We start from the raw sequence: 15,739 nt of genomic DNA on the forward strand, positions 1-15,739 counted from the left end.
TTTGTCCAGGTAAAAAAGGTAAAGTTACCTATATAAGTCAACATTCTTGCAATGAATGTAAGTGTAGAAGTGATTCAAAACAACATTTTATGTATCTGGGAAGGGATCACAAGGGTCAGACACACATCAAGCAAGTTCACATTTATTCAATTTCCTATTTATCATATTATATTAACTAACTGCACCTTCAGTGACAGACCCAAACAGCATGTAAACTGTAAATGGCTCATTAGACAGATAGCCGGCTCCATCACTGACCCATCCTCCTTTAACAACTTGGTCATTTTGCTGAGGAGACTTCAATCATGAGCCAGTTCAGCCGCTGGCTTACCTTTCCTCACCCGCCCCGCTGGCCCTCCCATCACTAATTGTTGAGCTTCCAGCTGGACAATGGATGCAGGAGAACTAATTAAGCCTGGGGTGCTCTGAAAAGCTGTGGCGGGGGGGGGGGCGTTGTTTTTCTGCAGACCTGTTTTGCGGGCCACTTACTGAAGACTGAGCACAAAAGCACCCAAAATCTACCATAATTTCATCAAACGGGACCCTCACGCCTCATGGGCAGACCATTGTCCCGCAAAACAAGCCAGAGACTAGAAATGACACAAAGGGTAATATTTCGCAAAATCACAGATGAGCTTCAATTACATCAAGTGAACACGCTTAATATATCCAGTCATTAGCAAGCCGTAATGACATTTCAGGCTGAAGTGAGCCTGGGCAAATCGTATTAGAGGTTAGGTAATAGAATTATATGTTGTTTGATGATTATGTTCTGTTAGAGATATCACACAGCCACACCCACTTCATTAAAAAGGCGATAAAGTACTACTCAAGGCCGAATGCTAATTCAATGCGAAGTGTCAAATGAAGAATCGTTACATTGTAAATGTCAACATGTAATTGATACCCACTTTGTTTAAAAATACGAGCTATTGAAAAACTGGAGTGTAATACACAAATAAGTAGATTCTGTAATACAGTCGGTCCACTGAATTTAGGGCATAAATGCTACAGCAGCAAATCGAACACTGAGGTTGAACTAAAGGTGACAGAAAACGCCAAAGTGTCCAGTGTGATGAAAGTTAGAAAACACTCAGTGTCACTCTGTCCCATTCTGAGCTTTCATGAAGTTCCTGGTATTTCTCTACATAAATAAGCACACAGATGAACAACAATCTATCCCTGAGTCCTGAATAAAACCTGACTGAGGTGATAAAGGGATGTATTATTTAATTTTGCAGTGAGAAGTGCATGAGGACTAGAATAAAACACACACACACACACACACACACACACGCACGCATACACACACATACACACAGGTTTAAAACTATACCTTTGTGGGGACTCTCCATTCATTTCTATTGGGGAAACTCTAATCCCAACATGACACCCTTAACCCCTACCCAGTATTACTAACCTTAACCAAATAATATACGAGATTTTTAGTTTTTTGATTGCATTCATGGATCTTTGTGGGGAGCTGAAAAATGGTCCCCTCAACGTCAAAGTAACAGGTTTGTATTACATTGTGGGGATCATTTGGTTCCCACAATGTAATATAAACATAATGCACACACACACTCACACACACGGTTGAAGCAGAGTTATATATCCTATTCACTTGATTTGACAGTGAGCAAAACTTTACACATCCCGTAACACTACAGTATTGATGGCAATGATCAATACATTGTGTAATATTTCTAGTAATGTTTGTCGTTATTATCAATACTACCCACGGCTTCACTGATGCTTTTTTTAAATGACAGGAGCTAACATTGGACTGAATTATATCTGATCATTTACTGTATTACAAAAGCCAGACGCATACTAAGCCCGAGCTATAACTGCCGTGAGCAGTTACATAAAATAAAGGAGGCAGCTTTTATTTCACCATAGAAAATTACTGTAAAGGTAGCTCTGCAGAGACACTTATGGCCACTTCCATGGCCCACTACTGCTTCTGTTAAAGTGGCAATATTTCCTGTTTCTCCAAACACAGCTGCTTGTGAAGTAAAAAGGGGTTTTGCTCCAGCAGTCTGTCAGTCCATTTTTATGAAAAGTATAGCTACACAAACATTGTTTGAAAGAAAATGCTTGCGGTATCTTGAGATAGGTGAACGGTTAATTACGGATTATACTGTAATTGGGTCTCACATCAAGGTATAAAACGCTACATAACGCTACAATTTACATACAGTATTCTAATAAGTATTTAGAGTACTTCAGGAAACTCTATGGGGATAACAATATCTGTTTGCACTGAAAACTAATGCTAATGACATATACTTAGTGGCCTGATTATTAGGTACATCTACTCATAAATGCAAACGGTGAATTATGGGGCTGTAACCAAAAACATACTGTACACACTGTTTTGCTAAACATTATAATGGGTATGGTGCCTGATCTAAGCCATTTTGAATGCACTGAGATTGTTGGTGCCACACGTGGTGGTTGCACATACAACCACCCTCCTGTGATTTTTACGCATTACAATGTCTAGAGTTTGCAGAGGGACAAAGTCAACCATCGCTATGGCTGAAAACAATGAAAGAGGTCAGAGAAGAATGGGCAGACTCTTTATAGCTAACGGGGGGCACAAGCCCGAAAAATAGCAGCAGCATGCAAAATTATTTCTTTGAATGGACAACTCATCTACCTCAAAGTGGTTCTAAAGGCAAAAGTGGTTCCTTCTTGGTATCAGATAAGGGTTCCTAATATAGTGGCCACTAACTGTATATGATGATAAAATATAAAAATCCACCCATCTGCCCACCTTCGAACACCTTCTAGAGCTGAGGGACATGGTGCATTATGTGATGATGATCATAATGATAAGCTACACACCAACCTAAGTGACGTACCTTAAGCTCTCTGAAGAAGATGCTGCTCCTCGCCCACTCGACGATGGAAAACAGGGTCTGATCTGCCATCTTACACATGAGCCCAAAGGTGTTGAGTTTCTCGTGCTTGCCACGGCTGGCCTGCTCCTGCTGCAGGTAGGTCAAAATCTTGGCCTGAACCTGGGGCTCATCTGGTTCACACTTCAGGAGCTCCATGATAAGGTGGGGAAAGCTGGGCGGGGAGCTACTCTGGTAGGTGTCCATGTAGGGGTAGCCCATGAGGGACTCAGGGGAGCTGGTGTACGGGTCAGGGTACTCGGACTTGATGGTGCGGCTCTGGAAGTGGCTGTAAGCCTGGTAGCCCTGAAGGCTGCCGTGGGGAGGCATGGCCATGCTGATGGGGGAGGTGACAAAGGGGCTGCGGTCATAGTCTGTGGGGGGCAAGGCAGCATGGCTCAGAGGTAGACCCTTGGAGGCAGAGTGGATGTTCTGGATGGCCGAAGATATGGTCAGGTCCGTTGGTACAGTCTGCATCACCTGAGTCATGGCTTCGATTTTCAGCCCATTTGCCCGAATCAGCGCCTTCTTCTGCTGCTTCAGGGCCCGGTCTCGCTTGTACATCGGGCCGAACTTGTTGCGTCCCCCTCGCATGCGGTCTGCCCTCACGGCTGGTGTAGCATCGAAGAGAAAAACAAAACGAATTTCAATGAAATGCATCAAGCTGCCATGTTGGTACCTTTGAGGTGTTGTGATGGAGGGCTACACCAAATATCCCACCTCTCCCGGAAGTTCCGGGGGTCTCCTACACACTCACAGAAGCTCTGTGACTCACGTGAAAAGTCCAGTGTCTCGGAAGTCTGTCCACAAAGTATCAAAAATGATTGTCTGCCTAACCAATGGATCGCCACCACTACCCCTTACCTGTTCAACAACTTTTACCGTAGCCGTTCACACATTCCACAGCCAGCACCCCCCTACCACCTCGCCCACCTCCCTGAAATCAATATGCCTAAGGTGGGATGTCTGCTACACCCTATACAGAAACACTAATTACATCTTTGCTTATTTTACACCTTAAAAGGCCACATGACAGGAAACAAGAGGAGTGTGTTATTCATTGTGGGCACCCCGAAGACCATTCTATAAAAGGCGTTCATGCAGTAGCCCTGGCTGACTTAAACATCCCCACACCCTCCACAACAGCTGAACAATGCCAATTATATTCTCTGGACCCCGGCCCCCCTTCAGAGACATGGGTAACATAGTTCAGAACCTTTGTCTGCGGGGTAGGGCACAACCCAGCCTGGGGAGAGCACAATTACTCCCTCAGCAAGCAACTATTCCTTTCCTGAAGCTTCGTTTTCCTATTTCCGATTCATTTTCCTGTAATGTAACGTTCAAATTACAAAAAGAAGATATACACAAGTCAAAGTTTCATAGAGGAATCATATGTACGTAATGGGCAAAAGATAAAACAGCAGAATAAGTAAAAACGAGGTAACGGGATCTAATTCAGGTATACATCCCTGTGTGTAATGAATTTTAATAGCGTCGCGAAATCGCATTTGACCCACACGTATAAAAAGGGATTTTGGTTTCTTTGTGTCGAGGGTTTATGTTAATTATTTACTCTCAATTATTTCTGTTTTATGCCGCCGGTGAAGGCGATAGGCTGTGTTGTGGGCGAATAAATCTATAGGCTGCTCGGCTGCTGGGTGGAATCGGGGAGACCAGTAATGGAACATAATAATAATAATAATAATAATAATAATAATAATCAAATTCGGTGGTCACAGACACGAGGATCTGAGGGGGCTTGACAGCTCCCTCTCGGCTCTCGCGCTGGGGCATTAAGGCGAGAAACCTTTGACAGCCGCGCAAACTGGTACAGGCTTCGCGCCGGAGGTGACGCTCCGAGCTTCATTTTATCTACGAGACAAGCGTCGGTGTAAAAAATTGATCAGAAAAACGTGTGAATCCATTATACATTATCGTAGGATTTTAATTATTAATGCTTCCAAGCAACATGGTAATTAATGAGCTGAAAACGAGTAGCTGGCTCTTTTGGGAAAACACAATTAGTACAGAAGCTGAATGTCAAATGAGCTTCCGCATTTTTGTAACTTTTTTGTGTCTAATTAAACAAGATTATTTACATGCGCGACATACAAATTTGTCTGCAGCCAAGGAACTAGAAAATAAATCTATCATTTCTGCCCATCTTAAATTCAGAACAACGACAAAATGTTAGTCCTTCATTTAACACATTATACCCGTAATATATAATTCTGTGGTAAATTCATTTAATTTATCTAGAAATGCGCACTGCACGCTCAAGCACTAAAAAGCACACTGTATATGTGAAGAAATTACCGCATGGCTGCCTCATTGAACTGCAAGGGAAACCGTCAAACAATCACAAGTCAACCTGGCATAAATTAATTTACAAAGACTAACAGATAATTTAGCTACCAGACTAGAATCATGATACATCTTTATGTACGTTCATTAAAAACACTGAACTGACCTTTCAGTGGTCTAGTTTATTAGTTTCTCAAGCATCGTAAATGTATTTATTAGCGAGTGCAACACAAGTTACAGTATAAGTTATGCATATAAGTTATATAGACTTATGCCATCTGCACAATGACATTTATGCTTGCATTACAGTTAAAAGACTTATGAATAAGCAATTATTTAATAAATAAACATAATATTAGCACATTTAATCAATAAGTAACTAACCTATGTCACCAAAACACATTACAGAATAAACAAACATAAACAAATACATTGCAATTAATGAACATCTACTCAATTCTGTTTTAAGTTCACAGATGCAAACTGCCATCCTCACTCACACATTTACCTGTAACACACGTGAAGTCGTCACAGAAACACCTTCACAGATGTACTGTCTGTGGCCTTTTAATTACTGGCATTTCCACAAAAAATACTTCCCTAACAACTCACTAAAAAATACGAACTGATGTCGATACCCCACGGCCAGCACGTTAACACCAAAGTTCATGGTGTTCCAGTCAGCCACGTACCATTGAAGTGAAACCCCTAAGCTTATCATGACTTCGTAAGAATTGTTTAGGGCTGCTGTGTTACACAATGACTGACGGCACTGACTCATAACCAAACAGTCGCAGCAGCAGTAGCCCAGCTGTTGCCTAATCTGAATTACTTCAGTAAAAACAGCTGTCACTAGGGTAACAATGATATAAAAGTTAGAAGTGTTGCATGTCACTTTGGACTGAAGGGTCCACTGACATGGTAACGGTCCATCCATGACTGCAGACGTTTTCACAATAGTGGAGATCATGTTCCCCAAATCTGGGATGGCCTGACACGAAGGGTTCCCTTCATCAAGGCTGGGTTTCAGCTATTTGTGGGGATATTCTGCTGGGGGGGGGGGGGGGGGGGGGGGGGCACGCTTACCTTCCAGCTTCATGCCCACACTGAGGCACTTCTGGAAGCGGCAGTAAGGGCAGCGTTTCCTCTGCGTCTTGTCGATCTGACAGCTCTGGTTCTCTATGCACGTGTACCTCTTATTGTTCTGAACTGTTCGCTTGAAGAAGCCCTGTGTGGGGAAGATGACAGGGGCAGGAGTGTCAGCTTCGCCGCCCTGGTGGCCCTTTGAGTGTAGCGCGCGTGCACAAGTGAACCGCGACCGCACACATGGGAAGTAAAACTTGTCAGAAAAAAACGCGGTATTAATATAGCGTTACTGTCGCAGCCGTGAATGACAGAGCCGTTCAAATATATCGTGTATAACCAAATTACTGCAATTCACATTTGTCATGGACTGACTGTGGGTCTCCAAGTGCAGATTCAGTATAGAGGACTTGTAGCAGCTTCTCGTTATGATGAGCTGTACTTGGAAATGAAAAATGGAACCTGAGGTGCAGTTTGGCTTGGAGCTGGTTACACATTTATGCTCCACTGCAGAACTGCGTAATAGCATGTCTGTCCTGTGTCATGTTACACCTGCTGAGCAACTATATTAGCAATAATAAAATACTTATGAAACATTTCAGAGTTTTTTCAGTTTCCTGTAAGGGTAGAGCATGAATTGGGTGCATTTCTGGCTTTAATAGTTACATTTCTATAGTAAATGTAATGCATAATATTTTGAGAAAAGCATCTCATTTGCATTAAAAGTTCTCTTAAAATTATAGCGCATACGCAATTCAAATAAAATATATAAATGCATAATTTATAGGTTTTACGACAGTTGCTGGATCTTCTAGCAACAGCACATTCCTGGTGGTGTTCATGTAAACAGTGGTGATTGCTGATAAAGATAAATAAATTCTGTTTTTTCATCAGGAGAATCTTTAAGCCTGGCTAACGTAAAACAAGCAGTGATGATTCTAAACCACTGCAACTGGCGGAGCCAGGCTGGGGCCAGTTGTTCTGGTCCTGGTGCCAGATGCATTTGACCTCAATGTCCTCCCAAAATTTACTTACACTAGATTGCCAGCATTAAGAAGCAAAAGACAATTTTGAAAACCAGTGTTATTCATGCAGTGATTTGCAGTTTAATTTTGCAGTTTTTACAAATATGTAACTCTCCCTGATTTCTTGTTTAGACTGTCTTGGCTCCACAAGCTTTATTATTTTTTTTCTGTCGTTACTTTATATCCCACCAACTGAAGCGACTTCACCACCCAGCAGTTGCGTTGAGTCCGTCATGAAAATGTCCTTATGTTTGTTTTGCCTGTTCCCAGTGCACAAAATTTTAGCCCACATATATAAATGTAATAATAATAATAATAATAATAATAATGATGATAATAGACCCGCATCGCATACGTATTTAGAGGGGCCACTGGGGGACCATGCATATTATCACGGGGGCACTGCCCCCCTCACCCACCACCCTCAGCCGCCCCTGAAAATAAGTCTTCTGATATTTTTAAATATCATATATCATGCATATGCCTTTTCTCTCCCTCTTTTTAAAGTACATGATCATATAACTCAGAAATAAAACAAGACTAAATGATTTAAATGAAATCCAAATTCCACTGTAAAAGGAGGGAAGAGTTATCTGGAGATTTTATGTCGCTGTGACTTAAAGTTATCAAACACAAATTAAAGAATTTTATATGTTTTAAGTAAAACTGGTCTCACAATAAAGTACAGAACAAAAACCTAAAATCGTAAAATTCTTAAAATAACACAAGAATATTTTGTGCACTGCAGTGCACTGCACACCTTCCCTATTGATATACACACTCTATACCAGATATGTTTAACTGGGCTGTGCTGGACGTTAATTTGATACAATGTCCACGATAAAAGCTTTTTTTTATTCTGAGCACGATGAAAGGCTAACATGTCAAATGGAACAGCATCACTGAGACACATGCGGCAGGAACAGGTGAAGTTAACTGGCCATAATTGCAAAATGCCTACATTAGCAGGGCAGAACTGTGCTAGTTCGGGTTTATTTGCTGAGCAAATATTCACTGTCCATTTTATATATGCATTTATTCCATATCTTTTTTAGCTGTTCATTGTTAACTGAAATGAGGTGGATTATCCTAAGCAAAGCCCCTAATTTCCCACTTCAGCATCACAGGTGACATGGTGAATTGGTGAATGCAAAATCCATCCATCCATTTTTTTGTAATTGCTTGTCCTATTCTGGGTTGTGAAGGGATCTGGTGCCCATCAGGAGGCTATGAGAGTAAAACAGGGAACAACCCAGGATGGACACAAGGCATATTTACACACCATTCTCTCTCTCTCTCTCTCTCTCTCTCTCTCTCTCTCTCTCTCTCACACACACACACACACACACACACACAAACACACACACACACACACAAGCAATTTGGTAACTCCAATTAACCTCAGCATGTTTTTGGACTGATGGGGGGGAGGGGGGGGACATGCAAACTCCAGACACATGGAGTTATGGTGGAGACTGGAAAGCTGGACCCAGATGTTCAAGGCAACACTGCTAACCACTGCACCACTGCACCACTGTGCTGCCCCCTTCCAAGGCAAAACTTACGTAGCATTTTCAGATTATAAAATTATTAGCAAATTTGTTATGGATGCAGATTATTATTCTGTTTTGAATTATGATTATTACTGGGAGTTAAAAACTGTATCACGTTTCAAATTATGTCTATGAATGAATAAACAAGTAAAGAAGCAATTTGGAAGTAATGATTGTTACATCTAAGTTTAATCTCCATAACTAGTGATTTCTCCTATTTTTAAGGTATATGCAAGTCTGCACACATCCATTCATTTCCAAGAATCGCTTACCCCGATTCAGTCACAATGATTCATACCCTAGTCCTGGAGGCAGGGGCACCCAACAGGGTAAACGTGCAACAGGACACTGTCACAGATCACACACGTGCATGCACCGTCCCACACAGTCACACGTAAGGGACAGTACCAAGACACCAATTATACCAAACTGCACAACGCTGAAACTGGAATATGGAAGCGAAACCCACATAAGCACAGTGGGAACATGCATGCTGTACAATTTTTTACAATAATATTTAAGAAGCATTCTTAATTGCTTGACATTTTTTCTACGTAAAACTCTATGCACTCTTTGTGTTGGTAACCCTATGGAGCACAATGGAGATGGAGAATGAGATGGAAAGTAAAGCAGACGGTAAGTTGCAGACGTCCGACGCACCTTGCAGCTCTCACACGTCAGCAGGCCGTAGTGATACCCGGACACCTTGTCCCCGCAAACAGGACACATCTCGTCCAGGTCCTCGTCATAGGAGTAGTCCATCATTTTAAACTGGGGGGCTGGAAAAGGGGATGCGTGGGACAGCCAGCAAACACACACAGCACCTTAATTCTTTATAGCTAGATTTCGGCGATGAACAAAGCTGCCCTGTCTGATTTCAGATTGAAAACACACACTGTTCCCCATGTGACAATACAGGTGAGCGGCGGCTTTCTGTCATCTTTATTGCCCTGTGTGCATCGGTGTGTTAAACACCCGCAAAGCCATCCGTAATGCTATAGGCGCAAATACATTAATGCCATTTACACGATTGCTAAGTGAAACGTTATTATCTGTGCAAATAAGGAACCCGATTACTTTTTCATTTTCATTTGTGCTGTAATTTACTTTTCTAACTTTCAGAGAGACAAAAAGAAAATTGCACATCATGAGTAAATCATTTTCAAAACCACAGTACCCTATGTAAAGCACATCATTCGCAGGTATATTTTTAACTTTTATTTTTTGTATTTTTTTTATTTTAATACACACGTCATAAAAATATCTTTAAACGATAAATGTAATGAATGGCCCATTTCTCCCTTGCAAAAAGCATTAATTATTATAATAACCAATCTGATAGAAAGAAATGGCATGTACTACATATTAGGGTACAAATTGATCTCAGCAAAAAAATGCATTTTCTGAATGAAGTTACTTGATGCACTTTCCAGTCTATATAGATATATACCCCGATAAATATATTTTATAAGATATTCAACAAGTACTCTTACGTTCATGGATATTAATTCTAAAGGTGGGTGAACATTTAGTGAAACGACCATTAGCCATTTCGAAATCGAAATGCATCTAGTTTTACTTCTAGACTCATCCGTTTTATAAGATATGATATTTTATATACCATTCTAACGTTCACGTATACCTGTGTATCGCGTAATAGCCTGCATGTAGTACAGGAAGGGCAAACAAGACACATGTCTAACTGATCCTGCAATTCAAAAAGTTTTGACAGTTCCATGCGAATGCTTTCATCCATCCTCCCATTTTTAGTCACTACCTGCATCCTCAGGATCTCAGACAGCATGTTCTGTAAGACAACCTGCTGTATCCTGAACGACATCGCGGATGATAATTTAAATGTTTCTTAAATAAATTTGCTTTCTAACTGAGCAGGACATATTTACTAACAAGAGAAAATGAACACCAAAACAAAAAGAAACAGAACAATCCGACAGACATTTGGACAACTTCAGAGAAATTATAGTTACATATTCCGATATAGGTGCCGATTTTTATTCATCGTAATTCCATAATTTTGCTCGCTTTGTCCTCAGAGTTTAAGCGGTGTTTTTAAAATAGAAGACGGATACAATTAAATGAGAACTATAAACGTTTTAAATATATCTACCTTAAATAATACTTTAGCTATTTTCTGCAACATTTTATTATTTCTTTAAAGATATATAAGGAAAATAAGACCACTGAAAAAAGGCAGCTTCAAAAACAAAAAGGGGGAAACGCATTTTGTTTTCGATAGCCCTTTCAATTGATGGTTCCACACATTACATTTCCTCTTACGATTTATTTGTAAAAAAACAATGAGATCGATCGAGAGATATAAAACTTAATTCTATCGACAAATGCTTAAATTCATATAGGCCTACGGTAAAACATAGGTGTGATCAAGATACTCAATCGAAGACCTCAATGAATATATCAGAAGTTTAATAAGGTAAACCCTTAAAACGAAATAATACGTTATAGTTAACAAGACAACATCTCCTGATTAAATCATGTTATAGTTTTTCGGGAATTCTACACTAACTTTCCCTGGAGCGTTCCCTCGACAAATGATTTTTAAAGGACTGTTTTAGTCGTAAACCACACAGAATCTAAAATTAAGTAGCTCAGCAGAAAATGTAATTTTTAATTATAAATGTAATTCTAAGATCTTAATCAGACAATTAAAAAAGGCCGTTACTTCATATATGTATTTTATCTTAGATAATATAAGATAATATAGCAGACGATTATCCTACAACTGTGAGCGAATATGTAGATAGGTGTATATTCAATCGCAGATATGAATTAATGATTTGCCTGCGTATGTAAACTACAACAAAAAGAGAACGGAACACCTTCAAGAATCAAACGAAATAAATTCATGAATTACCCAGTTCACTTTTTAAGTAGGCTATAGCTTAATATAAGGTACGCGTTGCGGTGTTATATAAGCATAAAGTAAGAATTATTTTTATCTTCTTGGCAATTAGCACATGAATGATACTTAACTCCTGTCTCTTGTGTATTACTATGAGACCACACGATAATTATGATACGATAAAAAAATAATTATTTGAGCTCAAAACACTAGATAATCTAGGTAGTGTAAGTAAATTACTCCAAAGCTCCAAATCACTATCTTCTTTCCTCGTAATTGCGCCCAGACGATACCGTGCTGGAACAGAAATCGTTTCTTTTTTCCCTACCTTGCATGTTTCCTGGCATGAGCCCCTGTTCCCCATGCGATCGAGCGAGTCCCAGGGATTCCGTCTCGACTTTGGGCAGCATGTCAGCGCTGCGAAGTTCAAGCGGAGTTTCGGCTCCGTCCGGCGGGCCACCTGGATGCCAGAAGGACACCCAGACTCTCACCTTACGGGAGTTTACCTCAAATTCCGTGTAGGACGCAACTTCGCGAATGTCCAATTTTTAAAAAGCTATAAAACCGACCGTTTGTGTAACGCAAGGTCCGAAATAAAAATTCTTCTTCCAAAGTGGTCTTGCGAAGGTCATAATTATAAACGCAAACAAGAAAATTTAAAGAAATAAAACTGCGCGTTTATTTAACGGTCTAAATATGAGGGATCGACCGGGTCAAGCGATCATATCGCCTCTGTGGATCGCCAGGTGCCCCCCGCCGCTGCTGCTGACACTGATATCTAAACTAAAGTTAGCGGACTGTTAGTAAGTTTGAGGTCGCAAAGGGAAATAAGACGCACGCCTAGCGAGCGCGGACGCTGCGCGGCTCTGCGGAAGATGTGCCGCGATCTGAAGTTGTCACCTTTCTTCTCCGCCTCGTTCGCTCCTCGCCGGCGCTCTGCTCGCCAATCCGGCTTCCTTGCGGTGGTCTGACATCACGGTCCTTCGCCAATCGTCTCTGTCCTACAGTCTCTTGTTTTTGCAAATCACAGCTGTGCGGTTCGTATAATAATGGACTTTCTGACTATGAGGAGGAAACAAATACGGAAAAACAGAAACCAAGCCTGCTCGGTGGCTGTAAAAGTGAACCAGACTCAAGCGCAGGGCATGGTCTGACATGCCTGTTTTCTTCAACAGGAATGTTACATTTAATTTTTCTCTACGCGACACCTAATTGCTTAATGCTAATAATTAGGAGCAAGATACCTCTCTTTAAAAAGCATAGGTTCCTTGCTTTATACACATATATCATTGACTTTAGCTCCAAGCTGAACCACTAATAAAAGGCATGCCCGTGGGCGACTGCTAAATTTCTATTTTAACTTTTACCCACGTAAAGGTAATGAACATTTGCGTTTTAACACGCTACTTTGGGCAGCAAGAATGAAACGAATCTTCGTGGAGATAAGTACTAGGGCCGTCCTACAACTTAATAATATAAATGAATATGAATATTATGCAGCTTTATTCCATCTAGACACATATTTAAAAAGTCCTTAAAATGAAGTAACGTGCTATTTTGATAATGATGATTGGTGGAATAATCTTGCATATATATATATATATATATATATATATATATATATATATATATTATATTGTTTTTTCTCAATTATAATATATGCCTAGATTTAAAAAAATCAGCTAAATATTTTTAACTATATATATATTTAGCACAAATATTTAGCAGATTTTTTTTAAATCTAGGCATATATTATAATTGAGAAAAAACAATATAATCTCCCCAAACCGAGAACTAGGCGAAATCTTTTCGTTGTCGCATAACTTCTCATTCCTTAGCTTCTGTTGGGCGCAGAAGAGGAAGAACACGCGCTCACATTTTTTTAATACTTCTTTTATTTATTTTTAACGTCTTTTTGACATTTATTTCCTTAAGTTCTGTTGAGGCATTTTTGCAGATCCGCATTTCACAATGGAACTGAAAACTTATAGGAGCGATTACTGCTGGCTGCCGCGGCAACTGGAAATTGCTCCGCGCAACCAGTGGTCGGTTAATAAACTGCCTTGGACCGAAACACCTGATGAATCTGGCCGATAATTTAAGATGCAATAGCACGCGCCTGCACTTACACAAAGGCTGACGCTTACGTATCAGTGAGTGATGTTTAAATGAAATGCATCGTATAATCTTCCAAATATATCTAAAGATGAGTTATCTTACATTTATATAAAGTTATAGACAGAAGGAAGTTTTACACTTGCATAAACGGAGATACTTCTGGATACTTCGTATAAGATAAACTGTTTTAATGTATGGTCATTTGTATATTTTCTTATTCAATTTGCGCCAATGAACACAAGGTTATTGAAAGAGAGTGCATGGATAATTTTTGGTAATCTCACATAATATATAAAATTACAAAAACAATTTGTAATTTATATAAATCTGGAAATAAAATGCGTTTTGATTACTGCCTCTTGCCAGATCTTAATAATTAATTACTGAACAAATAACTACTAATAATATGGAGAATCTTATTATCCAAATTATTATCAAAAATAATATCTTTATAAATATTATACACACACACACCTTGAGATCGTTTTTAAATATCACAATTAATACATGTCTAATAATTCGTTCATTAATGGCATTTGTAACCGTATGATAAAACAGAAAACACGCAAATCCAAGTCAATATAATTATTAAACACAGCAGATGGCTTCTCAATTTTAAGGTGAAACTTATTTTTTTTTTCTATATAATAAAGGTTTGTCGTTTAAATCACTATAAAATATGTTCGGATGCTGCTTATAGTCTATATATCCCTCCAATGCGGACTCGCAGTTCATCCTCGCAAGCGCAAGCAAATGTAGAAGTAAAATGATTTAATATATATATATATATATATATATATATATATATATATTAGCGGTTATCCTATGTGTATGTATGTGTTAATCGATTTTTCTGTTCCGGAAATCTGTTATCACAGTAAAGGAGTATTCGCCGACAAACGGGGACACGCTTAAAAGTGTGACTGTAACATGGTGGATTTAAAGCATCATTGCTAATGGAGAGCTTTGCTGGATTGACGAAGACGAGTTGTCCAGATGAACGCCACATTTATCGCTTTCAAAGTTATGACGTCGTATTGCGTAATGGCCAAGTGAATAAAACCAGAACTTAATATTCTGCCTTTTGTTAGCACCCTTCAGAGTTCCTGGATCATTCAACCTATGTATAATTACAAATGAAGTTTTATGCTTCTAATTATTAAAGCGACAAATGTTTCCATGGTCATCTACTGTGATATATGAGATATTAATGTCATTTGAAACAAGCAGAGGATATTTTACTCATTCAGCTCAGAATACAGTGGCATCGACTCACCAGATCCTTTAGTGGGTTCTTGTGCAATAATAGGTGGGGGGTTCGAAGACATGATGAAGTATCAGGCATTGTGTGAAACATTCTGTAAGATTAATGTATGTGAAGTTATTACGTTCACATGTTGGATGAAGCAGAGATTTTGGAATAAAATAAAGAGAGAGAGAGAAACTACCGCCTAGCTTAAAAAACAACCCAGAGGACTAATCTCCCCCTCCCCCAGCCCTTAACATACTCCCCCCAAATAATGACCTGTTTTAAACTTGTGTGTTTATCTCATAGGTACTAATCAACAGTATTCAAAATCCTTCTTGTGGATTGGCCGCTCTAGGCCACATGGTCCAGGACAGGTTGATTGCACCTGTCATAAACTGACACAGTGACAGATAAGAATTGCTGGCAAATAGGGCTGCAGGAATTATTAACTAGCAGCAAGAGACGCTGGAGGAATTGCTCCACAGGCCTCAGAGTGTGCAGCGGGGAAGGCGGTAAACGGAGGTCAAAAGATCTGTCAGGGGATCCACACTTGCATACTTTGAACTCGTGCCTCTGGACTTCAGAGACTTGTGCTCTTACGTGCGTAACCTGCTCCAGTC

The 15,739-nt window shown here is 39.8% G+C and overlaps 1 protein-coding gene across 3 annotated transcripts in view; it reads right to left on the bottom strand.

Annotated features, from left to right (window-relative positions):
* Nucleotides 1-15,355, bottom strand: part of nr5a2 (nuclear receptor subfamily 5, group A, member 2) — a 46,109-nt gene extending 30,754 nt beyond the window's left edge. The window contains exons 1-5 of one of the 3 annotated variants that reach the window (XM_048977393.1): nucleotides 15,147-15,355; nucleotides 12,081-12,212; nucleotides 9,532-9,650; nucleotides 6,297-6,438; nucleotides 2,871-3,517 (exon numbers count right to left, since the gene is read on the bottom strand). In XM_048977393.1, the coding sequence (XP_048833350.1) occupies nucleotides 2,871-3,517; nucleotides 6,297-6,438; nucleotides 9,532-9,650; nucleotides 12,081-12,212; nucleotides 15,147-15,198 (1,092 nt within the window). In that variant the 5' untranslated portion in view covers nucleotides 15,199-15,355. Of the gene's footprint in view, nucleotides 1-2,870; nucleotides 3,518-6,296; nucleotides 6,439-9,531; nucleotides 9,651-12,080; nucleotides 12,213-12,652; nucleotides 12,858-15,146 lie in introns of those variants that run through there. The other 2 variants (XM_048977396.1, XM_048977397.1) reach the window with 2 other exon arrangements.
* Between the last annotated feature and the right edge of the window lie 384 nt (nucleotides 15,356-15,739).

This window comes from Brienomyrus brachyistius, chromosome 15 (assembly GCF_023856365.1).
Source record: "Brienomyrus brachyistius isolate T26 chromosome 15, BBRACH_0.4, whole genome shotgun sequence".
Classification (NCBI taxonomy): domain Eukaryota; kingdom Metazoa; phylum Chordata; class Actinopteri; order Osteoglossiformes; family Mormyridae; genus Brienomyrus; species Brienomyrus brachyistius.